The sequence below is a fragment of the Anser anser genome (genome assembly GCF_964211835.1).
Source record: "Anser anser genome assembly, chromosome: Z".
NCBI lineage: Eukaryota > Metazoa > Chordata > Aves > Anseriformes > Anatidae > Anser > Anser anser.
The window spans coordinates 23,755,017-23,781,813 of NC_139723.1; the positions used below are offsets into that span (position 1 = coordinate 23,755,017).

The 26,797-nt window shown below is 39.2% G+C and overlaps 2 protein-coding genes across 12 annotated transcripts in view; one reads left to right on the plus strand and one right to left on the minus strand.

Moving 5' to 3' along the window:
* The window catches only part of MCC (MCC regulator of WNT signaling pathway), a 205,937-nt gene extending 198,565 nt beyond the window's left edge, over positions 1-7,372 (plus strand). For all 9 annotated transcript variants that reach the window (XM_083818748.1, XM_083818749.1, XM_083818751.1 and 6 more), the window contains one exon: positions 329-7,372. In XM_083818748.1, the coding sequence (XP_083674874.1) occupies positions 329-509 (181 nt within the window). In that variant the 3' untranslated portion in view covers positions 510-7,372. The remainder of the gene's footprint in view (positions 1-328) is intronic.
* Positions 4,518-26,764, minus strand: DCP2 (decapping mRNA 2). Of its 3 annotated transcripts, none has more exons than XM_083818763.1 (11): positions 26,606-26,764; positions 20,161-20,312; positions 18,451-18,578; positions 17,908-18,006; positions 15,349-15,501; positions 14,442-14,554; positions 14,227-14,334; positions 13,487-13,610; positions 13,048-13,155; positions 11,317-11,368; positions 4,518-10,280 (listed from the first exon to the last, which is right to left on the minus strand). In XM_083818763.1, the coding sequence occupies exons 1-11, from the start codon at positions 26,656-26,658 to the stop codon at positions 10,117-10,119; spliced, it is 1,254 nt and encodes a 417-aa protein (XP_083674889.1). In that variant the 5' UTR covers positions 26,659-26,764; the 3' UTR covers positions 4,518-10,116. The 3 variants fall into 3 exon arrangements, with proteins under 3 accessions (XP_083674889.1, XP_083674890.1, XP_083674891.1); XM_083818764.1 differs by lacking the exon at positions 26,606-26,764 and adding an exon at positions 26,191-26,213; XM_083818765.1 differs by lacking the exons at positions 20,161-20,312; positions 26,606-26,764 and adding an exon at positions 19,562-19,604 and having other exon boundaries at positions 18,451-18,545.
* Between the last annotated feature and the right edge of the window lie 33 nt (positions 26,765-26,797).

Here is a 26,797-nt window from a genome sequence, read left to right on the forward strand (position 1 = left end):
GTCTCAAACAGTGCTCTGCGTGGTCATCACAAGCAACCGTTAGCCAGCACTTTGAACCATGTTTAAGGATGTTTTCAGTAACTGGTAAGAGTGTGTGCTTGACCAAAAACAATACAGAGGTTAGCAGATCCAGATCTATCCAGATCTGGATCAGTGAGGTTTGAATCAAATGAGTTTTAAGGCTACATCACTTTTAGGAAGAGGATCAGTATCAAATCCTGTAGTTCCCTGAAGGTGGTAGGGTGGGTTTTTTTAGGTTAGGTTTTGTTTTGTTTTCACTTGCTGTGAGCAAGCTTTTTTGAATAACCTTGTATTTTATTTCTAACAGCAACTTGGTAGCAGCTTATGAAAAAGCAAAGAAAAAGCATCAAAATAAGCTGAAGAAACTGGAATCGCAAATGATGGCCATGGTGGAGAGACATGAAACACAAGTAAGGATGCTGAAACAAAGAATAGCTTTACTAGAAGAAGAGAACTCGAGACCACACACCAATGAAACTTCACTTTAAGTGCATCTTTTTCAAAGATGCGTAGTGCCATTACAAATTTCTCTTTTGGAGGCTGGCTTTTAGGTTGCTTGTATGCTAGAATATCTGACTGTCAACACAGTTTAGCACCATCTCTTAGATCTCAGCTGTCCAGCCAGGAGTTATGGGGATAATCTAAACATTAACTAATGACTGTTTAATAATGTAAAATGGCAGTGCCTGAATTATCGTGCTATGATTATGTACATTGTCTGTCATTATGTCTATACTTATACATGTTCTTCTCCATTTTATGTCCTACGGATGACAGTGTCACATAACAAAATACTTCGTTAATAGATTTTAGTTTGGGCAGGTCAGAGATAATTTGAGTTTTCCTGATTCCTGAGTCCCTCCGCACAGAGCTGTGTATTGCATCCTCTGAACACGCTGCTGTGGATAATGACCTGGACAGGCAGCTGCAGAGCAAGGAGCCAGCAGGCCGGTTTGCTCTTTGCACCATGGCTGCAGTACTGTTGCTCCCAGTGCAGATCAGGTAGGAAAACTGCTGTTGATTTGGGGAGGGAAAACAAAACAAAACTAATCAACTAATGGCATCTCTTCAAAGGATGGTACAGTTCCTAGGAGTCATCTGCGAGAGGACTAAAGGCTGTAAGTTTTACCATGCCAGGTAGACAGTCTATGCCCAAGGGTGGTTAAGAAATCACAAGCCATCTCCTGGTATTTATATTGCATGGTGTTTGCGGTTATTTTGTGAAAATTGAGTTACCTTGTCAGTACATTATAGCCAAGGTTTTCTTTAAGAGGCTGGGCCATCTCTGTTACCTATAGAGCCTTTAGTACATCCTTCTACAATCACAAAGTAGAATGTCATCTTTTTATACTTGTGACCAAAAAAGGTACTTACTAGGAATGTACCTGTTTAGTATTGAATAAATATGCACAAAACTATAAATGTGTAGGTGTGTGGATATACAGCCACAAGCAGAATGTGAATGATGTCTTCATACAGCTTTGTAAGGTTAACTTTTGTTTTACTGTTGTTTTGTTTAAGTCACATCATGTTAATGCGTTATCAAAGTGAATGAATGGAAAAATACTGGCCTATTCTGGCAATGAATGTTAAGTGAAGCATGGGGATCAGGTTGATTTCTCTAGGGAGCAGATGGAGACTGCCCTAGTACCTGTTTCAGACAGACATTAGTTCTTCTTGACTGAGTGCATAAAACAGTTTCCATGTTTAAGTCTGGTTCTATTTTAGCCAAACTGGACTCCGTTAACTTTGTTAGCCTGTTGCTGTTACTCCTCGATTTTGCATTTTTCAAGCTGTGTTCTCTCCAGTGACTCTGACTTGAGGAGCTGTCTATCATTTTTGCTTTACCTGCTGAGTTGCATCTCAAGTTTTATTATAGTGTATTTAGAATTATAACATCTCTCATTTAGTCCTACAATTTCTAGTACAAGCAAAATATTTTTAGAGGACTTGAACTGGTTTTGTCTAGTAGAGGTTAAGGCCCGGCAGCCAAAACAGTTGTGAGACTTTGCGTTCAGAATATGGCACTGTTGTCAGCGGTTGGTTACAACTGGCCCTGAAGCAGTTTGTGTTCATGACTTCTCGATTTTATTGCTGACATTTTATTTCACTTACTGACACGTAAGACCAGGAAATTCCGAAAGCATGTTGAAGAAAAGTTCTGTTCTACCGTTGCTGCCGTTTTCTTCTTTCCTTAGGGTACTAGTTATTTCATACTTTTCTAGAGTCTGATGCATCAGCTACAAAGCCAGCATCATATGTGATTGTTTGCAATAGCACATTAAAACAATGCTGATTTCAAAATTAAGTTGGTGGCGATGCCTTGGGATTGATTTTGGTCGGTCTTCTTTGTCAAGTGATTTGTACTTAATTTATAATGCAAATGGAAATTTTTGAGACCCTACTGTTGAGGGAATAAATACATTGATTTCGTATTGTCACTGGTTTTGCTAAATGTCCATGGTGTTTCTCTTCTTGGTCAACAAGTTTCTCACCGACAGGAATGTGAGTTTTTGCCGTGTTTCAGTGGTAGCTGATCACGCTTATTTCTGAAGAAGCATTCTGAAGAGCAGTGGATCTTTTCATGTGGCAGAAGTGCACTTACACTTCTGTCTTCTTGTATCTAAAGCACCCATCTAACCTGAGGTCATCTCACACTGTCACTGTGAAATAACTGTCACTTAAGATAGCTGGAAACCGCTCTTACACCGCCTTTCCTCAGGCTCCATTTTTTTCTATTCCATAGTACCTGAAGAAGCTGTTAAGTTCACAGAACACAATAAAACTTAAAGCATTTGAACTGAAACCTCTCTTTATAGACAAGGTGTGCATTAGGAAAGCATAAAATGCCCCTTGGTTAGAAGCATAGGAAGTTGCAGTGCCCCTCTGTGTCTTTCTAAGGCCTCATGATTTGCTGGTTCTGCACAACTGAATGTTTCTTTACTACATTCTCCATGTATGTCCCATGCCCACTGTGCTCTAAAAGTGTTCTAGAATAATTTATAAACAATAACCACATGTAAGTCACTTTCCCTTTCTTCCCATAGGACTCACAGAAAAAAAGACTGGTGTCATACAGCCCCAACAGTAGCTATTATTTGCCAAAACACGTTACTTTGCCTGAGCAAGCAGCTACCGCTTTTATTGGTTGGCATGCTGGAAAAGGCCAATGGGGGAAGTGGCAGAAGTGCTACTGGTGTAGCGGGAACTGTTTCATATCACCATTGGCTGTAGTTCCAGTGTACTGGCTGAAATATCACCAATCCTGAGACTAAATACCAAAACACAAATTCCTGTTACATACCTGTTTGAAACACAAGTACACCAGCCTAGAGCCAGACGTGTATTACCTGTACGCCACTGATGCAAATTACCTTGAGTCACAGCAACTTCACTCAACTGTTGCAGAAGTAATAACTGTGCATAGCAAGAAAAACAGATTCTCTTGGCAAGAACCACAGAAGTTGTTCACTCAATTAATTAATCTTAGGGTATCTTTTTTACTTTCTAAATTGCTAGAGTGCATGAAATTTTGTATTTCAGTGTGTTCACAAAGTAGTACTTTTTTTTCCTAATTAAACATATAAATCTTCACCAGCTTGACTGCACTGTTAGCTATTGCAAAGCACATGTAAGTTTGCATTAATGTCAGTATTGTTCTCCTGTTTCTATTAGGACTTTCTCATTTGAAACCTCATTTAATACTGTACCATACATTGTAATTTTAGATCCTTCTCACCTTACTGAATTAGCTTTAAATGCGTTGGTTTTTAGTCTCCTAGCTGCTGTAAAATAGCTATTTTGTGTTTATTTGATATAGAATTGTAAAAACTGCATTTATTTATACAGAGACATTTATAATACTTATTTTACAAATGTTCTTATATTCTGAATAAATTTCTAATGCTGTTTCTTTTCCTTGGGGGTTGCTTTACCATACTGTGTCACCTTGCTGTTCAGGGGCTCTGCGAGGAGGTACCGTAGTCACCTTCCCTGAGAGAAGGCGACTGAGGGAGATGGTATGACATGGTCAGGAGTGTTCCCATAACGGGGATGTGAAAAGTTTGAAAGAGCTCACCGGAGATCTGATCGTACTTGCCAAAAGCTTCCTACGTCAAGGAACACTTTACAGAAATGGAAGGGCACATATGAAACCTTTTCTACACATCCAGTCCTTTTAATGACAAATTACATGAACCAAAAAATATGCTACTTCATAAATACTTTAAAAGCAGTGATTGAAATTCGTGTACTTCCTTTCTTCAGTACATCTAACACTTCAAAAAACATTTTTGCTACCCCTTGTGTTTGATATGCCCCTCATCCACCTTTAGAAATAGTTCTAGAAATGATAATGCTTTTAACTGGCACATAGAAATGGTCATTGCTGCTAATTCGTTTAAGGCAATATTAGTTTAAACATTCTACAGTGAAGGAATAAACAGGACAGATTTTACAATTCACACTAATCAGTAACGCTCATATTCATACTTAAGTTTATACATAAAATCATTTAATTTTAGAGAAAAATTACATTATAGAAGAAACTGTCAACTTAGTCATAGCCTTTTAACTGGTGTGCTTCAGTTTCCAAATCATTGAATAACAATTAAATCACAATCATCAATACAACATTTGTTACAGGTAGTTACAGATTTTATTTGCTAAAATTGAAGAGCTGACCGATACAAACAAACCCTCTTCAAGACAACATAGTGGAAATTGAATAAAATCTGTAACTTTACATAGGTTCAACTCACAACTAGCTGTAAGTACTTTACACTTAGCACTGATATGCCACTTACATACCAGTGAGGAAAACAGATTAAGTTTTTGAGCTTAGAACAAACAGGAGGAAGACATAACCCATCATGCATGAGCCATATAATAAAACACTGGCTCCCTGTTTTTCTGCAAGGCATGCAATGCTGCACAGAAAAGTTTTCTTTGGGCAGCAATTCCTGAGTCAGCCTAGGTCCTAGAACATGTACAAGGAATTCAGCATTATGCCAAAATTAACGAACAAAACCCCACCTAGCTTTGTGGGGTCTGTTTTGTTTGTTTTTCATGTTAAAGTGCCTTGCAAACCCAGCTAGACTGCTCCTCACAGTTGAAGTACTGCTTCCACATACTGCAACGCCATGCAGACATGGTAAAGTTACTTAAGGATCCTGTTTGAAGTATAGGCTTGAGAAGTTATTTGCTGAGAGCTAATCATGCAATTTTACAAACCTTTCCTGCATAACCAAAATACATACCCAACAGTAAGAATAAATGGTTCATCTCCTTAGTTTAAAAATTTTACTCAGACATGCTTAAAAAACCTTGCAAAGTAAATTTTTCTCAGTAAGAGGTGTGTAATAGAGAATTGAGTCTACAGGATCTGTATTCTTAAAAAGCTATCAATGCCTTGTTTTACAATGATTTACACCCCATGGGATGTAATCACTTTCTTCAGGGCACTGAACAAATCAAAAGCTAGTTCTTCTGCTAAACAATGTAAATGCTTAAGAATGATAAAATACTCATTGGTATTTTCCATAAATTTCAGGGTGGACCTTTTCAATTTTAAGCATTCTGTACCCTGAAAATTCCTGACGATTACAGAAAAACATGCTTCCCCCCACCCCCCAGAGTACTGAAGGATGAATTGAAGACTCTTACACTTCCTTCCCAGTATTCCACAGCTGAGAGCTGTTTGAAGATAGGTGTTCCTGTAACGTGGAACCTGTACAGTTGGTCTAGTTTAACCTAACACTTTCAAAGAAAAGACACGTTACAACCCAAGCATTTATTTTTAATGTACTCTGACTAATCCAGGACATTTTTTATCTTGTATGATTTTGAATATGGTCAACGTAATTGCTACATAAGTTGTCTTGCTTGTAAGTTCACAACCTACTTTAAACAGTGAAATGCACACACAGCACAAGTACTACTGTATCTATCAGTGCTTATGTACAGTATGAAGAACAGTGCAATTACAAGCATTTAGCCTACTTCTTTCATTCTTGAACCAGACTATTGCTATAAATGCGTAAGGACAGAAACCTACTATGCAAGAGTAGTGACATTGCCAAGCCTAATTTACTGTTAAAGCACCTTCATTTAGTAGAAATTTACCACATCTTAAATAATTTTGGTTGCTTCAAAAGCTGACATATTGTAATAACAAAAGCAATCTGAAATTAGTATGAAGTCATGTATAAGCACCAGACTCTTTAACAGTAACAGTGCAAGCTCAAATTCCTGTAAATAAACTGCTTTTAAATCAACAAGAGAGGCTATTCTACCAGCTCTCAATAGTCTTGAGCTTCCAGATAAGTTTACAGTTTAACTTCATAATTTAAAAGATGAAGGCACCTGACTTTACCTCTGGGGAAAAGAAAAAAAAAAAAAAGAAAAAGAAAAAAAAGTTCTGTTGCTCAGAATTTGTAAAAAATAAACAGAAAACAGGTAGCTGAGAATTAAATGGCTCACTGACCCAACGACTGGAAAGCCAGTCACCCGTGGAGCAGGAAGACCATTTTGTACCACAGGGTATTGGAGCTTGGATTCTTAATGTAGACTCTTGCTCTTTACACCAGAATGACACGAGCGCTGCTATATACTGCAAATCGTTAAAAGCAAACCTACTACAGTAATTAAGGGTTGGAAAAAATAATTTCCAATCTGAGAGCAAGTCTGTTAGGAACAGCCAGACCCGAATCCTGCTTTGTTTTTAAAAGTAACTGTTCCATAAATTACAGCTGCAAGTAGGTGAAGGAAAAAACACAGTAAGCATTGTTCTCAATTCACTAAATCAAATCAGGAAGGTTGGAGCACAGCACAGAAGCCTGAAACAATGACTAGGCCCAAAACTCTATTACGAACTATTTATGCAAGTTTGGTCTAAGAAATTTACATTGTATAAAAAAGAAATACTTTGATTGTGCAGTAAATAAAGCTATTTACCCTCTTCTCAACACTGCTATTTCCTGACTTCAAACTACACAAGACACAGGTACTTTAAAAAGCATGCATGTGCATCAAGGAGTTGAAGTTAGTATTTCAGCATAGAACACAATTAATTCAATTAGGCAGATCACTCTTTCTTCAAAGTTCAAACCACTCTGCAAAGGAGAGATGGTAGAAATTCCACAACAAACATGAAATTTATGTTGTACTAGAAACTGCAAACTAGTACTAGATTCATTCCCAGTACCCAAACATTTATGGTTTTTTTTTTGGTTGGTTTTTTTTTTTTCCGAAAAGTTTGGTTAATTCCGTGTCTTCTTTAATTTCAAGAACACTGAGTGACCAATCATACTCGGAATAACCCCTTCTAGGCAAGCATTCTGAATTGCTTTAGCCCTAAGCTAAAGTTGAGTAATGTTTAATTTTCAAGTATCTTGACATGAGCTTGAGTCTGACATGCAAACAGTTACTCATTTTTCTGTGTCTAGTTCCCAGGAAATAAAAACTCACTGAAATCTATACCTCACTTGTAATTTCTTCACTGTCTTACAGAAACTAATGTAAACTGTATACTTCTAAACTTGAAAATATACTTAATTATAAAATGATGGCGAAATAAGAACATGAACTAGTAATAGTAAACAATTCAAAGTGTTCACAGTGCGGGGCATGATGGAAACCATAGGGTAGGTCACATGCTGCCACACTCTTGTTGTTTTAGCAACCTTACTGAGGAAGCAGAAAAGCAATGCTGCTACAAGGAACAGTACCCTTATACAAGGAAGTAAAAGTTATTGCATATTTATCACATTTATCCGCAACTCACATTAAGGCTAGATTTACTAAGATCATGACATGAATAAGCCCCACTTTGGGCTGCTTAACAAAGCAACCAGCTTCTCTTACACTGCACCAAGCTTTCACTAAGACAAAAATGACCCAGTGAACACAGAGGGCAGTCAGCATCTCCTGCTCGTAGGACATGCTTGCTTCATTTTAAAGACTTCCCTCTGTCTGTGACAACAGAAGTTCACTGTTTCATCAGCATTCCCCTTATTTCACAGAGCACTAGATGAAATAACTGATTTTTTTTTCTTTTTAATATATATATATTTTAAGTCAACCTACTTATTAAAGATTCCCACAGCCTGATAGTGAATCATGCCTTAGGAGAGTCTTGCTAACTCCACAGGCAGTAGCAGCCTCATGATATGAATACAAACTTCTGCCTCACTGTGAGTAAAGGCACTTTTGCTGGGAAATCAACTATTTGCACTAGAAAAGTAACTAAAGGTTATTTTTCACCTGAAGCTGAGTAACATAACATCCTCCAGCATTATCCCACCTTCTCAATTACTGCTATTTACCCATTTACTGTTTTCTACAGCCTTTGGATTTATTGTTTTTTAAACTAGGTGAGACAAAGCTAGATTGAGTTATTTCATGATTTGGTCTTGAAAGACAAGGCCCTCAGGACTCTTGTCCTCCAGAAGGAGGAAATGCTGCGGTCTGTTTCTCCTGTTAACTCATACAGAAGTCCAGGGTTCCTACTGCCGAAAGCATTACAGCATTAGAGTCCCAAATCACCTGGTGTCAGGCAGGTAAACAAACCAGAATATAGTTCTAAAGCTATTTCTGAGGAAAACCACTAGGTAATAGATGAAGTAGGGAAGTTGAAGGAAGACCAGGATTGTGTTTTTGGATGCCACATGAGTTGCATAAAGACTCAGTGCACGAGCATACACTCTGAACGAGAGAGGAAGGCCTAGTTCATTCAACTAGGAAGTTACCAATTGCTCACCTTTATTTTAGAGAAGAATCAATTCTTAAATCTGGGACAAATATGCTTGGCACCACAAGCTGCTGTAACAAGTGAGTTCAGTGCATTTCTCTCAACTGCAAAGCTTGTGTTCGAAACACCCTAACTTGAATCATGACGGTGATGTAACAGTTAACAGTTCATCACCTCCACTGTTATGGTTTTATTTTTCTTCAGATCTTTGATATTTTTACTAAGAAAGCATTGTAGCTCCAAAAGACTGAGGCTACATCATTTAAATGCTAACTGCAAGTGCAATTCAAGACAACTATATACAGAGCATACACTACACAAGAGAACTGAGGACAACAGCACAGAATACAATACTGGACATCCTTAGAATAGTTATTGCAAGCCTGATTAAGCCTTTTAGTGTCACATGATTCTATTATCCATGCACCTGCTTTCTTCCTGGCAAGATCTACAGAGGCTTATTTACATTCAGCGTAAATTCTACATGAGTAACTTCCCACAAACGAAGTTTGAGCTTTTCTTTTTGAAAGCAGCTACAACTGGGATAACATGAAACTTTTCAACTTCTTTTTACCCAGCTGGGGACAGTGCATGAGTTGAAGCTAGACACTTTGAAAGGCTAAGTTCTACCCAGTTTGTGTATCCTTACAGGAAACAGAGGCAGAGTAGGTACAGAAGAAGTCATGCTATAAATTTGACTCAAGTATTACTGATTGCCAGCCAACAGAAATTGACTTTCAGTGCGAGGGAAAATATCGTGGGCAAGCCACCAGGAAAAAGAAAGGATAACAGGCTGAGGCTAGGTTTGAAGTGTGCAACTTATGGTTTCAAAATTACTGGGACAGAGAGAGGAGTCCTCTGAGAATCAGCCTCATTGCCACTGTCGTAATATTGCAATGTACTATAAAATAATGACTAACAAGTCCAATAATTTATATCAGAGCAGTTAAAAGTTTAGCAAGCTGATATACTCCAACAGTACAAAAACGTCAATGTCAATGACAATCTAAAAAACACACAGCAAGTTAAAAAAAAATGAGGAAAAAAGAATGCCCTCTAATGCACAGCTAGGAACAAGTTAACTGAACACTGGAAAGGTACTTTTGTGGACAAAGGCTATACTGCATTTAAAGTGCAACAGTTGACTATGCCACTCCCGTACTGCAAAGAGAACAAACCCTTCCAAACCACCAGTCAGTCCCTGCATTGCATTTAAAAACAAATAACCAAATAAAGAAAAAAAAAAAAAGACAACAAAAAAACTCCTGAGAAAGAGTAAGGCTGGATAAGAAACCCCCCGCAATTGCTATAGGCAAATCTGATCTTTGTTCATAATAGATTTGCTGTCAGGGGTCAAAACATTTCATTATGGCATCATGGTCAAACTTGAAACTCAGGAAAGCTCTTGATGAAAAAGCAAATTTGTTATTGCCATTGCATGCCACAGAGTGCCCCTCTACATTTTCTACCACCGGGTCTTCACTGGAACAACACATCTCATATGGTGCATCTGTTTAAAGAGGAAAAAAAAACATGGAACAAATTTTAGATGTCTAGTTATCAGTGAAAGGATCAATGATAATACAAAGCCATACCTGAAATGCACATTTAATTAATATTTATGAAAGAGTCTGTTTCCACGGTCACAAATAGAAAAAGGTAAATCAAACAGCCATACTTAAAAGTCATCTAGTGGGTAGAACAAATCTTAAAGTCACAGCAATTTGGGGGCACTTTCAATTGACAGTTTTACCCACAGGTTACTGCTTTGCAATTTATATCATGATGAGAAGGAAAGAAATGTGGCCCTATTTTCTGAGCAGGAAGTAAAGCACTGTGTAAGCACTCCAGAGTAGCCCTGTATTGACTGCAGCTTATTGTTAGCAGGACAGAAAGCCTTCAACCAACACATAATTAACAGCATTCTGTCAACTGAGATGCTACTTTCCTAAACCAGCCTTTAGGTACTTTTCACCCAGCAACACAGTGTAATCTGGGAATTTTCACAATTAATTAGAAGAATTTTAAAACCAACATGATTGCATCACATTAAATTAACCAGATAGAGGAACTCAGACTTCCTTAGAAAAAGACGACTTTATAGCACTTGGTAGATTGACATACAAGGAAGGAACCGCAACCATCATTAGTCAGGTGCTTTCAGCTTTTAATACATGACTTCGGTGCATAAATCTGCACTGGAACAGGCTGCCCAGGGAGGTTGTGGTGTCTCCTTCTCTGAAGATATTCAAGGCCCATCTGGACGCCTACCTGGGCAACCTGCTCTAGGGAACCTGCTTTGGCAGGAGGGTTGGACCCCATGATATTTTAAGGTCCCTTCCAACCCCTACAATTCTGTGATTCTGTGATCTCTGGAGGTATTTAAGAGGCCTGGATGTGGTGCTTAAGGTCACGGTTTAGTGGTAGACTTGTCAGTGTCTGGTCATGGTTGGATGTAATGATCTTAAGGGTCTGCACGTGTCTTTTCCACACTAAAATGGCTCTATGATTCTATGACTTCGGATGGAAATTCAGAGTATACTTGCCTGTTTCAAAGTTATCTTGAAGTCTTCTTGGATTAAGCCTTTTTTCACATTTCTGGTTAAGAGAAAAAACACGTATTACGCTTAATTAAAAAAAAAAAAAACAACATTCCCTTTCTTGGGAGTGTAGCTTAAGTGTCAGCTAAGACGTGTGACTGTTATATTTGATTTGATACACCTCCCGTGTGAATTGTTTTACTTACAATTCAGGATGAATTTATTACTTTAGTATGCATCAAATCCACAAGTCTTTCAGAAGCACTGCAATCTTGTAGCAAGTGACCAATCATTCTTAAAATGCAAGCTTTTAAGAAAAAAAATTGACTGTTTTCTAAATACTGTAAGCCCGAAAGGTCTTGCAGCATGACGGTATGGACTCAAAATTGCATATGCATAAGCCTGTTCTTCAAAATCTGCTCTTCTCAAAACACAAGGGGTGTGTATTTGCAAGCAGGCAGCTACCGCCACTTAGATTAGCATGTATTAGAGATGCAAAATTAGAATTCTCCAGTGAAAAGAATTAGCCTTAGGTATGCTGCTCTACGAACACAAATACAGAGAAAAGTATTGCCCTTTGCACTATGCAAATTAAGCAAATTAATCCCAAGCCTCCAAACGGCATTAAAATGTTATCACTGGGACATGAAGTGTTTAAACTTCAAAGGACTAACAATCATGAAAATGCAAATGAAACACCACAGAAGTGGCAAAGTCTGTAAAGAACCTGCACAGTAGAGTATTAACAGTTCCATTTGTTTCCATCAAGATCCTACAGATTTCCATTATTTCACGTTTTTCTACACAGCCAAATTTCTGGCCAGTCATTTCCTTGGCTTTTCATTCTTCTACTTGCAGACCTAAAAGCAGTTAACCGTTTCTTGCTACGAAAAGAATTTTACAGGACGGAAGTAGTTACATTTTCTGCACTTTTACATGAAAAACAGAAAGAAGGTAGTAACTGCAAGCCAGAATGAGAAGAATCTAGCTTAAAGCCAGTAATCTAGAAAAATTAAAACAAGCTGAGCTGCATGGAGAACAGTGCATGCAGCTCAATGCTGCACAAAAGCCAACAATACAGACTGAGAGAGCCATAAAGAATACTGGAGAAAAAAATCAAAATGTTGTTGTAAAACAGGTATCTCAGTGAACCTTCTCCCAGCCAGCAAAACTTTGGGGACAAGGATATTTAGTTAGTGCAAGGAAAAGGTAATAAACCAAGAATGCCATGCTGCAATTTACAAAGTGTAATTCCACTATTTAATTAAAAATGATATGAGATCAAGGCAAGTCTGTATCCCATTGTTTTTGCTGTTGAGGAGGGAGATAATAAACATTAACACATGAGCATTAACACTTTGTATCTAATTGTTGTACAACAACACTCTGTTTACAAAACATAAACATGTCAGACATGTCCTATGTTGACTTATTATGGCATCCTTATTATGGCTGGAACCTGGAAAGCTGCAGAAGACTGTCTGCCGACATGGCTGCTATTTTCAACAGCTACAATAAGCCCTGGTTCCAAAAGGCAAACTTTAGAGGAAGGATGCATTGTCTATAGATCTGCATGCTGTAAGGTAAGAAATGTCGTACTCCTACAGACACGTGCCAAGTATATTGTTAAAATATACTTTGAAGCAATAAGCACTTTCTCTCAGCAGGACATCTGCCTGTAAATTCCTTAAGCACTACTGGAACTTGTTAATGAGATAGCTACTAGGTTTTTCTTACCAAGGTGTGGTTTTGCTTTGCTGGTTGACTGTGGACTCCATTTGTTTTTTTCTTTTGGGTGGGAGTGTCTTGATACTGCTTTTTGCCGTTGCCCCTCGAGTTCTGACTCTGTTATTATGTCCAAAAGATAGTAGAAGGAAGAGTTTAAATGGCAGCATCAAAAATCATTTGTTGACAATCCCTATTTATCAGCTAAAACTGACGTAACACAACTACCACCTGATACCCACCACCTCTAATGTCAGTACCAAGCAAACAATCTGAGAAACCCCCTGGAATTTTATTTTAATGTTCTGATTTTGCATGCTATAAATAAAAATCAGTATTTCATTATTAGGTGATAAAATTCAGTATTTCAGTTCCAGGGAGGAACACTTACGAACAAAGACATTGGTCTTAAATAGTCCAGACACATACGTTTGCCTAAGAAACAACCTACCTTTATTTTTAACGCTTCAGACATCTCAGGATGATTGTATGGCTTTTGTGTTTGTTTTGGCTTCATCCACTGCTCTCCTGAAAAGCCATCTGTGACCACCTGCTGACTACTGCGAAGTTTGGATCTAGTACACGGAAACAGAGTTTACAAAACAACTTAAAAGCTATTGATAGCAGAACTGAAATAAAGAACTTTCTGCATTTTCAGAATAATCTCAAGACAAGTTTAAGTAACCTAGTGTGCTAACTGTAACAAAGATCACTGCATTCATACAACTTTGTTTTGACTGCTGGTAGGAAGTTTATGTTCAGCACAGACAGCAAGCTAGTCCCACGTTATCATTTTTAACAAGTGTTGGTGCTAACCTGATCTGAATTACTGCAGCAAAGCCTTCTTTTTGTGAGTCCAGGTTTTAAAATTTGCTCTATCACTTCTAGCTTAGCTGAATCAAAAACCCATACCAGCATATAACTTGAAACATTCAAAGGTATCCACTTTTTTTTTTTTTTTTGGGGGGGGGTGGTCCATCACACTGAAGAATTTTCCAAAAAGCACATCATGATGCTAATTATTAAGTTTTCATCCTGTTTACAGGCCTGTAAGATACACCTCTAATTATTTATTTATAATTAGCCTACTCTATTACTAGAATAGAAATATTCAGAGAAAGGACAATTGGCTTCATATGACCAACATTTTACAGAAAGGATATAGAGATGTTAAACTGACCTGGTTCTTACCTAGCTTTTTCCAAGTTGGGCTTAGAGGGTGTGCTTGCTGTAGGTGAAAAACCATTGTCACTCTCTGAGGAATCTCCATTCCTTCGGGAAATCCATTCCCTCAATGGCCTGGTAAGCAAGCAGAAGTTCAATATGATCTATTTACTAAAACAAATCTAAAGAAATAAAAGTTTTCTAAATGCACCAGCCTAGCATTTGGTTCATCTTGAACATACCTGATGAAAGGAATGGCCATAAAAAATTTGTTAGGTGCCAGACCTAGCTTGGACTTGGGGGTCATGTCATTCCTGTGGCATGGCAATTTGTCAATGGAAAACCACTCAATATTCTAGAAAAACGAAAAATAAAATCAAAATAACCCACTGCTGTTGCTGCAAAAAATACATTACAAACACATTTCAAACTTACTATGCTTAATTAAAAAATTACAATGAAAGGCTTATTATTATACTGCAAGTTTTTTTCTACAAATCGTTAACTAACGATGAGGTTGTTCTTCTGACAGCAAGTACAGATAACGGATGGTACACCTCACACACATTCCAAGATGTAACTAAAACATGAAATGTATTATCCAGCAACTAAATTCTGAATATGGATTTCAGAAAACAAGCAAACAAAAAACCCACTGCACACTGAATGCAGTAAATAATGGCAGCAGCTTCAAATAATTTTCCAAGCCACTAGTATTCTTGCTGCTTTTATTTAAAAACAAAACCAGATTACCAATACTAGCTCAAAAATTATCAGAAACAAGGGAATGAAGTTTGCTGCACAAGTTTCAGGTTTTGTTATAGAATAATAACAATTAAAAAAAAGGTAGGAATAACACGATATGATTAGCACACAGACTACCTAAGAAAGAAGATGGGGGGGAATTCCAGTTTGACTGCATGTACTAATGTTGTTTTCGTGACAAATGGAGATGCCAAAGATTGTTAAGAATCAGTCTTTCCATTAGAGTTGCAACAACATGACAAAACTCTACAGTGACAAAACACTATTTGTAATTAGTATTTCAGGTATTCACCATGTTTGTTAGTTCTTTTATTTCGCAGGCTATTAGCTTTAAAACCCAACCTCCACAATAATGTAACCGCAAAACTAAACAATTTAACATACCCGAATTTCCCTCCTGGTTTTAGGGTTGAATTTTGTGTTCTTGGGAACTCCTGGAATGATGTAGAGCCGTGCTAACTGATCATTAATTCGCAGCTCAATGTATTCTTCTTTACAGATATAATCTTTTATGTCAAACCCCGTTTCTTCAAACACCTGAAAAACATAAACGATATCAATGCATATATTTAAATTTTTCCCTTTAGGACCTATCATCACAAGGCAAGACAAATAGTTTTCAGACCTACTCATGAGAGCAGGCAACTGAAGAGGAGCACCACAGGTATATGAAATGGAAAAGGCTATTAAGCCCCATTGCCAGTAATCCAGGGGTAGGACTCCTCGGTTAAATTTTTAAAGACCAGATTTAGAACTAAACAGTAGGACAGCATCTTCAGTAAAGCCTCTTCTATTAAATTGTGAAGTTTAAAGCTCCAAAGCTGTGCACTGCTCCTTTACATTAACTTAGCTGTTTCCTGAAACAGTGATGTGTTGACTAGAAACTACACAGCTTGTGGTCCTGCCTGTGAATATGTAAAACAAAAAAATAAAACTGAATAACTACCTAAAGTAGCTACAGCAGGTAATACTTAAAATATCTTGTGGTCAACTGCATATATCAATATCAGCAAAATGGTTTCAAGTTCAATTTTTCACAACGTAGAGGAAATTAAGCACAAATATTAAAAAAGACTCAAGTTCTTAATACAAAGCAAATAACTAACACTCAGTCTTCAAATTAGTACTAAAAACCCTTACGTAAAGATCAAAAGCAAACCAAGCAAATCTTAATGTCTAAGTGCATTAGGAACAGCAGAGTTCAAAAGATAACACGCATAATGTCCTGATTCTTCCTGATTCTTAAAGATGATTTAAATGAATTCACCATAGAAACTCGTTTTGCCTAAACAGTTAACGATATAGTATGGTTATTCGTTCTGAAATAACAACTGAACTGTCTAGGCACTGCCCAGAGAAGACCTCTTCAATTAGACCACATGCAGGTGCAGTTCAAAGTTTTAGACCTGTGCTGACTCCAGAAAAAAACAAATAAAAGATTTACACACACATTTTACAGACATTACAACATTTGGCAATGTGTTAGCTTTGAAAAATTTGCAAGTTCATCCACAGTGGCAATTTACCTTCATGGAAACAGATCACAACAACAGTGTTGTTCACTAGCGTATTATAATACATTCTCCAAATTAAAAACATCAAAATACTTTTCCCTGTATAACTGTGCGCACTTTAAATGCTATGTACACTGTTTGTGGTCCATATATTTTTCTTTTCTCCTTTCCCTTCAACTGTAACCCTTCATACACCCCCCCCCCCCCCCAAAAAAAAAAGGAAAAAAACCACACCACACACCACAAAAGCAACTGCCTAGCAAAATTTTAATCTTTTAATCAAAGAATCTATTTATGGTGAGGTTGGGGATTGTTAAGACATGCATTCAATAATTAGTTTAACCTTATTAAGTCTCTGCTCATCCCTTGAGCTGTGCACTGACAGCCCACTGCATCTACTGTTCAAGTATTTCACTTGGCAAGCCATCCAATACTATATAAATAACACTATACACTGAAAAATAAGGAAGTACTAACATGAAAGGAATTCTCATACATGCCTGTTGCATAAAAGCATAGTGTTAAGATCTAACACTTTATTTTGCTTTTCCAAGTCAATCCTAAATATCTTAGGGGTATGGAAACCACCCTCAACAAATCAGAAATGCTGAATTTTACGTTCTTGCATCTTCAAGAGGCATATTTAAGAAAAGTCCACAACTCCTCAGCTACTAATTCAGTCCATCCATGAAGAAAATTAAAGCATCTTGCTATTTTCCCTCACCTTAGTTTTCCTTGTCAGAAAGTCCAGATGCATTATGTTAGAGGAGCATTGCATTTATATCGGTATTGTTCTTTCACAGACTATTTTCAACATGAAGTTCTACTATCTGCTGCAGCAATAAACCTCACAGGTTGTTTTCTTTAGCGCTTAATTGCCATATATCAATATTGTTGCTTGTTCCTGTATCACCGAATAAAAGTTCTTCACAATTTTTCCATAATCTTCTACAACCTCCAGCTCATCTCTTCAGTCTGTTTATACAGCCCAGCTCTCATACAAGTTAAACTCCCATTCTTCTATCACCTTGTATGTGCAGTGGCCTCTCAATATTCAAAAAGCCATGGAGTATCTCAGATCTTCCAAGCACCAAAAGTAATACTTAGAAATCAATTAATAGTTCAGAACTGAACTTTAAAAATAGCATTCATTTAACGTAGCATGTTAGTACAAAACAATGAAAAACATCAAAGACTGATTATAAACTACTTAATCACACCCTTGGTGATCACTCAGAAAAGCACTAAAAGCTACGGCAGAAGACTCCAACAAGAACGGACAATTTACTTACCTGATTTCAATAAAAGACATACCTAAGTAAAATGTCTTGTCATCTAGCACATATATCCTGCCCTCAGCAAAACTTCATGTATTTAACTTTAAAAAAAAAAAAAAAGTTTGGTTCCCTTAAGCTGATTTTTAACTTACCTCTCTAGCAGCACAGTCATGAGGAGCCTCCTCTTTATTTACTTTCCCTTTTGGAAATCCCCAACCAGACTTTGCTAAATAGCCCTGAACCAAAAGAACCTGCAAAATACAGTAAAGACATCTGTCAACACCAACTGTTCTAATTTATTTCTATTAATTCTCTTCCCTTCACTGTCCTCTGCTTCTGACCCCCCAAAACAGGGACTTCAGCCTGGAGTAGGAACCCATTAGGTTTTCTGTGTTCTAGCAAAAACTGCTTTTTTTTTTTTAATGAGATCACGTAACTCAGAATAAAGAAGCAAAACTGAATAGGAAAGCAAGCAAAAGAGTATTTACTGTCTCCCATGTTTTATTCCCATATTCTATTTTTGTACACACAGTGTCAAATATGTCAGGTTTTTGTGAATCTGAAGTGTGCACTTTTTTTTTTAAACCAGACAACAAATGTAAACTACAAAATTACAAAATGTAAACTACAAAGATTACTTTTGCCAGCACACGCCATCCTCCCCCCTAGCTCTTCACAACTATTTTCATACTTACATTTTCAAGTGTCTCATCAAGAATAATTGCACCATAGGTTGGCACTCCCATTTTATATTCCTTCCACTCGTCTAAAACCTTTTGTACATCTTCACCTTGAGGCAGTAAAAAAGGGCAGTGACTGAAGAGTACAGCAGCACGTCAAGGAAGCTAAACTTGAGTAACCAATCACTTGCAGTCATACAAAAGATAGCCATTTCAGTGTTTACAATAACCACACACTATCCTCCTAGTACTTTCAAAATGCAATCTCTTGGAAGTTAAAAGTATCATGGATAATCCATTACCAAATTCTAAAGATAAAAAAGCATTAATTAAGTAATTTGGCAATTCTAGTGCAACCTAATTAAAAGATGAAAAAAAGATGGTGCTTGTTTGAAAGTGTCTTCTAATTTTGAAGATATCCATGTAACTGATGTTTTATATGTGTTAGTCTTAAAAATTTTTACATTTTGAAACTAAACGGGACAGACAAAAATACTCTCTCTTGCTTAAAGTGGAGAATTTTTTTGCACAATCATTTGTTAGCCTACTGTGCAGAAACCCTTCTTAAGCATTTCCTATTTAAAAAACTATTTTTAATGGCATCATGTTACAGAAATCTAAATTTAATACACTTTATCAAAACTCACCACAGAGAAAATAAGAACAGAACTTTTATAACTCTAAAATTTCAAAGGGAATCTCCACATGCTTTAAAAAAAATGAGAAAGTTACTATATTATACACAAAATTATACTACCAATAAGAAACATTCAAACATTCATTAGCAGTGTACATAACATAAGACACTGCAGCAGAACTAACATTTTTTAGCAAATGTAAGCCAGGGAGGGAAAGATATAATGAATGAATATTATCTGTCTTAATGTATTTTTCCTGCACAGCCTACAATTGCCAGAGAAATTATGCTGATCTGAAAACTGTTATAATCTAAAAAAAATACTTAAAAATAATCACATAAGGTCAAAAAACAGATCACATTTCTACAGTTCGCTGTTAAAGTAGAAATTCATTACCAAACTAACAAGGAATATTTTGGGTAGTGAAACCAGAGATATCATGCAAGTTAGAAGCAGCACTCGGTCCTACATCAACGAGAAAAGCTTACCAATAAAACAATTACTGGATGCTGGCATGAAATTTACTTCATGAGCTTTTCCCCAGTGAGGACTACATTGTCTAAGTTTTATCAGGCCTTTTGAGCAAAAAAAAAAAAAAACGGAAGTTAACTATATGAATTTAGTAGTCATGCGTCCTTTCTCCTGCCAACAGAACTGTTTCTAGCAGCATCTATGCATGACACAAATACATACAGCTACCCATCAGGGAACACATACCATTTTCAGCTTAACATTTACATCAGCATTTCCTTGGAAAGAAATTAAATTAAGGAGAGAAAACGCCATGAAGAGCTCCAGCACCTCTGAAGCCCACCTACCCTGTCAAACTGCAGCCACAAGGAAAAATTCTCAGAGAAATTACCTGTTGTCCATAGTCTTAAGCCAAATGAGAAACAACTCTTCTATGGATGCCACAAAATTATGAAAGCAATGAAGAGATAAAAATCACATATCTAGCAATAGTAATTTTGAATCATTAACACATGAACTGTCATTTTCCTGCTGCAAGTATAAAGTTTTGTTAACAATATTCAGTTTATACTTCGACCACTGAGACAGAAAGCAATCACGGTAATAAAAAGGATATCAGCTTTCGCAAAATCTCTTATCCCACACTGAGGTAATCCTGGTGTGTTTTGCATGTAGAAATCCAAGTAAAACCAATGGGCAAGTTCAATCTGAAAGCATACTCTGATTGCATTGTCTCTCTCTTCGCTTGGAATGTGCAAAATAAATCGGCTGCCAAGAAATAAAAAAAAAAGGCATGATTAGCCAAGTCTATTGATTTAAACAAATCTGAAAACAAAAATGCATTACAGCAGTGGAATTCCTGATCCATTAACAAAGAGCAACAGATCTTCCTGGGGGTCTGGACAGCAAAAGTTTTTTCTTATGAAAATAAATCTTTAAAAGTCAAGAAAGAAAATGGATCATGATGTTCTTCTACAAAAATCAATTACAAGGAACTAAGTAAATTAAGTATTGTGAAAACAGGGAGGGGAAGGACAGCCTATGTAAACAGCTACAAGAATGAAAACATTTTTAAATGTCCAGTAAAGAACATCTGCAAACTCTTGATAACAAGTCTACACATTTCTTCTGGATACAAGTTAAACACAGACGTCTATTTTCACTGAAAAACACGGTAAACTATTAATTCACACAAATTTTAAAACTCAGTATGGTCCCATTAGTTTTCGCAATCTGGAACAGAAAGTGGACAGTTGGTTTATTTTTCAAGTCTGCTTTATGTTTCAGCTCAGATACTGGCACACACAGTTCCACAGATGTACAGACAAGTAGCAATACTCTGTGATAGCTCATTTTATTTACACAGAAACTTTATTTACCAATTGTAAGATCAAGAATAAAATAATTTTCCTTTTGGATATTTATGGCCACCCACCCGATTGAACTTAAACCATTTGACAGAGCTGTTTTAAACCCAATTCCTGAGGTACACCAGGTAAAATCCAAAGGCCTGTAATATCTTTGCCAGAACTGACAGCACTTCAGACATCTTTACTTAAAATTTACAAGTGTGAGTGAGTCATTAAGGAATGCCAAGAGCAGCCTCCTCCTCCTCCACCAGCTGTGGCCAAGGATGCCCTCCTGCCCAGCCCAGACCCCAGGGCCTCAGCTGCCCTTTCCTGTTCACAGGCTCAGCCAGTAGTGAGGCCAAGCACCCGTCCCAGAGACCACGAGATGGCCAGCCACACAGGCAGCCCCAGACAGCACACCTGCAACAGGACCCTGTCCCTGAGGGACAGGACTCCGTCCCTGAGAGGCACAGCACCATCTCCTCCTGCCCTGGGGCTGGCAGAGCCAACAGGCCCTGGTGCAGCACACAGGCGACGTCCTCAGGCCAGCAGGACACACACATTGCACATCCACCTCCCACAGCCTTGACACAGCCCCTCTGCCCACCTGGCACCCATGCCCCTTGCCCGCCTGCTGCTCCCATGTGAAGTTTGCTAGTGAACGCACATACACATCACTTTTGGGGAAGATACAGATGCTCGCCCCCCACCCCAGTTCTGCTTTTGGGGAGACGTGCTGCTCCAGCCCCAGTGGCTGGCAGCAGGGACCCCAGCCGCTGACACCCAGCCTTCTCATGCCCAGCGGCCACGCTCCAGTCCCACAGCCTGAAGGGCACTCTAGAGGTCCAGACAGCGATGGGCCCTCCTGATACTGATGCCAGGACCCTCGCTCCCTCTCCCCACCTCACCAGTGGCTGGCACTTGCAGCACACCCACCCATGGCACAGTGAGAGCGTGCAGACTGTGAAGGAAAGACTGAGTGAGACACAAGAAGACAGGACAGAATGTGGTGATAGGGTGCAGGGCTCTGCCAGACAAGCGTACTGATAGCCCTGTTTCACACCCCCCTTCTGCCCACCCACACTTTGCACGTCCCCCCATGGGTCTGTACGGCTCCATCAGCCTTATCAGCCGTGAGGTCCAGGCTGATCTTCTTGGAAGCAGGGCCTGTAGTTTCTCAACAGCCCATCAGCCACTGCAACCAAGGGGTTTGTTTCTTGTCACCATCTCCATTTTTCTTTTCCTAGAAAGAGAGTCCGTGTCTCTGTATATTTTTGTTCTTGGTTTCCCCCTTCTCCCCTTCTTTCCTGACTGAGAAGGTTCCCAGTCAGACAACCTCACTGGAATAAACGTTCTCACTTTCTCATGCCCTCATCAGTTAGTGAGGCTGATCAGGTTTGGTTCTCATCACTGCCCCTCTTATCACTTGTCTGTCTGGTTTGTGTCCCAATATGCTTTATTTATGGATTCCTCCTTTGCTCATTATCCTTTGCATTGAAAAAGGTCCTTGACCAGATACTCTTACATAAATAGCCTTATTCACTTCAACAAGAATATTTTCCTCCTTGGCAATTTTCGCTTTGTAAGTAACACCCACACTGCTCCCTTCTTGAAGGCTCTATTACTGCTGAAAACATTCCTTACGTATAAAGCTGTGGTAGCTCAAAGGTTTTTATTTTTTTTAAGCCTATTTTATATTATAACTATATATAAACATTCCTTACATATAAAGCTGTGGTAGCTCAAAGTTGTTGGGTTTTTTTTAAGCTTATTTTACGTTATAACTAGTAGATGCTTTCTTACCCCTACACTGCAGCTAACATTAATCTGAAGATACAATACACAGAAGTAGTACCCAAAAGGAATTAAGAACATGTCAGCCCTAGCAATAAAAGCAAAAACAATAATACTACTTACAAATCAAAAAGCTAACTTTTCTAGAGTAAGTGACGTCTAACAACCTGCACTTCTAAGTGTCACGGGGCACTGCCCCATGCCAGACACAGCCAGTTACAGACAGCTCCAGCGGCCTCACCGCAGGGCACGGCCGGGCCCTGCAGCCGCAATGACGGCGCCCCGGGAAAACGGGTTTAACAAAGGGGGGAAAATGCTGGACAGACAGAGGAGTGGAGGAGAAAACAAGTCTGAAAGAGCTGCACAAGTACAGGTTCAGAGTGCAGGGATAGAGTACAGGGCAGGTGCCCGCACTGCAGCCCGCTAGTAGAGCGGCAGGATGCTTCCTCAGGGGCTGCATCCTGCAGGAAGGACCCACAGCAGAGGTGGACGGAGCAGCAGAGAGGAACTGGGATGGACTGGCCTCAAGCCCCATTCCCCATCCCTGTGCATTGCTCGGGGTGGGGAGAGGAGGCACAAATGCAGGAGTGCTTATAGGAAAGAAAGCATCAAGCCCCGGACCCTACATGAAGACACTGTACCTCCTTACTCAGTAAAGTACAACTCAGCAGCACAAGGCAGCATGGTAAAGAATAATGTGGACACCTGTGACATATTAAAAGAACAGGTCAGAACAGTCCTATTATCTAAGTATAAACACACATTAAACTTACCAGAACTAGAATAAGTTGTAACCTAGCATTCTGTAATTCCAAAACAGCCTGAGAACTCAACAAAGGCTTGAAGACACTATGTACCTGGCTTTAGCTTTCAGCTTGTCTCCACATGCTGCCAAATAACACGTAACGCTCTGAACAAGAATTAACTTTTTTAGCTTAGTTTAGTAGCAGGAAAAAGCTGTTACATAGCTTGAGAAGAAATGTTCAGGGCAAATGCATTAGACTACTGTTGTCAATCTTATTTTGTTACCCTTAGGAGAATAGTTTTGCAAGGAAAGCATTTAACAATAATCATCACCACCATTATCACCTATACTCAATCCTCAAACAGCCCCCTGAAGCTGAATTTGGAAGCCTAATTGTTATTTTCAACTGCTGGAAAAACTTGCGGCTTTTTGTTGTAGTTGTTGGGGTTTATTTTTTGATGACTATTACAGTTGCTACTAAACTGCCAAACTTTACCCTCACCAAAATACACCACTGCACAAACACTGCAAGCCAAACTTTTTGAACAGACTAGCAAGTCAGTAACATTGTCACAAATCCTACCTAAGAACATAATACAGACATATCTCAAAGTTTACCCATCTCAAAACTGAGTTACTTAAGTGACTGCAGACGACTGAAATGCAGATACTTAGCCCAATTAACCGTACAATTGAATAGTATTTGGCAGTAAGATCAGAACTGGTTACTGCAAGAAATCCCATCATCCTGCACATTACATAAGAACTGGGAAGCTTTAAACCACAACGGCAAAAATAAAATAATTCATATGGCAAAGGTTACCCAGCAGTACCTCTTTTTTTTTTCCCAAACTATCTAGCAAACTAATTAACACACCACACCCTCACCTCAAGTCATACAAAATGAAGATACCAGGTGAGACACCTTTGTATGCCTTTGGAGCCAGGAACAGTCAAGAGGATTACCTGCAGGGATTAAAATAGCTGTAGCTGCTCTGAATTACTGAATCTGCTGAATTACTACTTAGACTAATTGGCTGAACAAGGTGGAACAGCTGAAAGTGATCTGCGGACCTAGCAGGAACCTCTCTGAGTAGCCTCAAAGGAAAATCCAAACATATTTTAATTCATCGCTTTGTATGTTAATTGCATTAACTCCAGCTCACAATGGTCCTTCTGTCATAAAGAAATGTGTTAAACGTCAAGCAGGTTAAACAGCAGATACGGTCAGAAGTATCTGATGATTGTGTCTCCTGTGTACACAAACATTTAACAAACAGAGTTAACAAATCAGAGGATCCAGACTTTTTTCCCAGCAAAATTAATAATAATAATAATCCTGTCCAAAACTGAAGTGTTAAAGTCTAAAAGATTCTCCAATACTCTCAAGACACAAAAAGACAATAGTTCTGTTCCGTGGACATCTAAGTTTCAACTTAGTTTTTTGGTTTTCAAACTTAAAAAAAAAAAAAACACTAAACCCTCAACTACTAGGCAAGCATGACTTGGAAGCCTGTTTTTTGTCACATTATTCTTACTAAGCTAAAAAGTGCATGCCATCTCCTAAAAGTTCACCAACAGTTACTTATATTTGCTGTTTACACTGCTACAGTTCATGTAAAAATGTAATAGATAGGTCCTATTGGCCCTGTGAGTTTCCAAACCTGTTATATTGAAACTACCACAATTACTTAAGTAGCAAAGTGTCATTTGCTGATAGAATTAAAGAAGTTATACAGTACAAGAATAAACTATACGGTACAGGGCATAGGTTGGGCTAGAAATTTTCTTCTTCTCTGTAAGTAGTCTTCTCAATAAGCCTAGTAACTGAGTACAAAAATTTGCTCTTTCAGAATTTCTGTCAATATCATGTGTAGATAGAAGAATGTAGGAAGCAATACATATTTGAATAACCCATTTATAGCCAACCACCTGAAGCACAGCACCACTGACTGATCTTCCACTTATTTAAAATTTAACCTCCCTTGAGCCAAGGCCCATCAGGCCCTGTCATTTCTTTTTGTGCATAGCAAAATTCTCTTTCCCACAGACTCAAAGCCTGACTCCTCTGCTCCTTTCAGTTGTTCTGTCCATGCCCCACACACGGCAATGTATTTGAGGGCTGATCCATTGGCACTAATGCAAGTCAACAAACCATGAGGAAAAATTGAAGAACAGGACAGATGGTAACTGCAAGTCTACTATTCTGAGGCTTAAAAAAATAATAAAAATAATTAAATAAAACCACTTTACTAAATTCATACAATTACAAGGCAAGACACCATTTCAAATACAGAAGATGAGAGCAGGGTGGAACAAGGTAAGAGAGTGTAGCTAACCCCGTAACAATGTAAGACCTGATTACTTCTGTGACCTTCTACTAGTCATCCCAAAGGACTTGTACTAATAGGCTGCCTATTTCAGTTCTGTATTTTAATTCTCCTCCTGACTTTCTGAAAAAGCCTTAAACCCTTCTTCATGTGTGAGCAGACAACTAAAAGAGCCCCAGCACTGTGTAGGGAGCTCAGAGCAGACACATGGAAGTATAACAAGCTTCAAAAGCCGAAACTAAAGAACTGAAAGTTTACTAGTGTATTGCGTGCTCTGACCCTCACGTTAGATAGGTGGTGGGGTGAGCAGAGCAGTTCCAGCTTCCTGCGGTGCTGCTACTCCTCAGCATTTTCACTCACTCGAGAACACTAATTCCGGGCAAGCAGACTACGCTTTGTCTCTAGCAATCTTTTCCTATTGCACGTACGCAGTTCAGACTTTTGGGGCGGCAGAACAGGAGGGCCGTTTTTTAGTCACGAAGCATCACAGCCACTTTCAGGCACCACATCCTGAGGATGGCCCCGTGACTTTAACAGCCCTCAGACGACCGCAAGCTGAGATCACGAGGAAAATAAAAAATAAATACAAAATAAATAAAAAATAAATAAAAAAGCTCCCCGCCCGCCCCAAAGAGAGCCCCCACGGGCTCCGAACGCCCTCACCGTGACGGGACTGCCCCCCCGACCGTTTGGGCCGGGACCGCTCCGTCAGCGGCCGCCCCGCCCCCCCCTCCCCGCCCAACGGCTGGGCCGCGCGCCCGCCCCCGCAACGGCCGCCGCGCGCCCGCAGCACCACGGGACGGCGGGGGGGCGAGGCTGGCGCCCTGCCGGCGGGCCCCCCACCTGCACAGGTCGTCCAGGACGCTGCTGGGGATCTCGGCCCGTTTGGTCTCCATGGCGGAGCGCGGCTCATCCCGGCGCGGCAGGGCCCGGACGCAGCTCGGCGGCGGCGGCGGCGGCGGCGGCGGCGGCGGCGGGGGGGGGCGGGGCTGCTGGCCGCCCGCCCGGCGGACGGCGAGGGGCGGGGCCGGCGGT

Excerpts from the sequence above, each read along its gene's own strand:
- DCP2 (XM_083818763.1), bottom strand. The coding sequence starts at position 26,658 with ATGGAGACCAAACGGGCCGAGATCCCCAGCAGCGTCCTGGACGACCTG. Across the intron at positions 18,007-18,450 it reads TTGATGAGACACTTGAAAAT|GTTCTTTTGGTTCAGGGCTA; the intron begins GTAAGTATGAAA and ends TGTATTTTGCAG. Across the intron at positions 13,156-13,486 it reads CTGAAGCGTTAAAAATAAAG|AGTCAGAACTCGAGGGGCAA; the intron begins GTAGGTTGTTTC and ends ACATAATAACAG.